This window comes from Penaeus monodon, chromosome 22, assembly GCF_015228065.2.
Source record: "Penaeus monodon isolate SGIC_2016 chromosome 22, NSTDA_Pmon_1, whole genome shotgun sequence".
NCBI classification, from domain to species: Eukaryota; Metazoa; Arthropoda; class Malacostraca; order Decapoda; family Penaeidae; genus Penaeus; species Penaeus monodon.
Genome location: NC_051407.1, coordinates 17,069,860 through 17,071,532, shown reverse-complemented (window position 1 = coordinate 17,071,532; position 1,673 = coordinate 17,069,860). Strand labels below are relative to the sequence as shown.

The window sequence follows — 1,673 nt, the reverse complement described above, 5'->3', positions numbered from 1 at the left end:
CTCGTTCATATACTCTCATCCCATCTGTGTAAAATTGTCACATTTCTTACCTATATGTTTTTCTCACTCATAGGCATCGTCAACCTTATAATTAAACACTAATCATATACAACTGAGAATTAAAGATTTTTGTATAAAAATACAATGCAAATATATATATATATGTGTATTCAAGTCAAGCAAATATTAAAATCTTTTAATACCACAATTAAAAAAATCATGATGTTCCAAAAATATATGAAAAAATGAAAGGTTAAAACAGAACCTCTCGCACAATTTTCCTTCAACCAAACTTACTCCCTTCACTCTCTAGCTTTGAGCAAATTTAATTCTTAATAAAACACTTAAACACTCACACTAATATTATCCTTTATATTTATATAAGTATATATGTTTTAAAAGTAGAAGGTAAGAAATCCATTCTCTGCCAAGACAACAATAAAATACATACACAAAAAAAAATTGATAAAATTGTATACACTCACACATACAAAAAGCAGATAAAATGGATGGATTCACATAGCCGGATATCAAGGACAACGTCTGCACACATAAGAGAGTTTACATTCCTCATTTGCATATTGGCACAACACTATCTGGATGAAGTATGTGCTGAATGCCTAAAGTAAAAGCCAGGCCAAAGGCAAACATTCCCACAACAATGTACGCAGCTGCTACCAGGAACAACGTAACGTTTCTGCTTCGTCTTGCTGTTCCATTGATTTCCATGTCGGCCAACACTAGCTGCACCATACACATACCTATTGGAGAAAATGATTACAGAGTATTTTTCATACTGATGACTAGATTTTTAATTGTAATGTTTTCAGTCTTCTTATAACTGATTGAAATTATTGTGGAAGTTGTGCTTCCTCTACTAGTACCCTTTATCTACAGCTTTCTCTTGAACTCAAATAAATATGAATTGCTCTAGAAAAGGAGATTTGAAAAAATAAGTTGACTTAACCTTATCGACTAGCTTAGTACAATTAAAAACTTGGATATTAGAGCTTAGATATCAATAAATATTTTAAAATAGTAATGATTTTAATATTCACGTACATATCATAGTTTCATCAAGTCAACCATAGTCACAGTACTAACTACACACTATAATTAAATACACTTTGGTGTAAAATGATATAGTCAACATGTAAGAATTCATAATGCAGTCCAACAGGAAGTCAATGATAAATATAAAAATCTGTGAAATATAACAACAATAATTCACAAGGTGTAATTCACAAGGTGACAACACAACCCTTGCATATATGAACACAGTGACAAAAAAAAAAAAACACAGTGTATATATAAGCAGATCTAGCCATTTCATTGTATTTCTCAAAACACAAACAATCTTACCAGGAAAGACAAAGATGAATATTGCAGCCAGACTTCCAAGGAGCTTCACAACAATGTTAATGTTTGGTGTGAAAACAGCGAATAATATGGAAGTTGCCCAGAGAAACACGGCGATCACCTTTGGATTGAAAGAAGAGAAGATGAAACTGTAATCTCACTTTAACATATAATATTACAGTTTACTGAGAATAATGTATGGATTACCAGTCATTTCTATTACATTTTGCAGTCCAGTTATAAGGTAGTATTCCCTCTTATGTCAATCTTCACAATGGTATGCTAACTGATACACAACCCTACTTTTAACTATG

General features: G+C 31.6%; 1 protein-coding gene across 1 annotated transcript in view; it reads right to left on the bottom strand.

Annotated features, from left to right (window-relative positions):
• Window positions 1-6: 6 nt before the first annotated feature.
• The window catches only part of LOC119586967 (putative sodium-coupled neutral amino acid transporter 7), an 11,037-nt gene continuing 9,370 nt past the window's right edge, over window positions 7-1,673 (bottom strand). The window contains exons 10-11 of the mRNA XM_037935705.1: window positions 1,363-1,480; window positions 7-761 (exon numbers count right to left, since the gene is read on the bottom strand). Coding sequence (XP_037791633.1) covers window positions 571-761; window positions 1,363-1,480 — 309 coding nt within the window. The 3' untranslated portion in view covers window positions 7-570. The remainder of the gene's footprint in view (window positions 762-1,362; window positions 1,481-1,673) is intronic.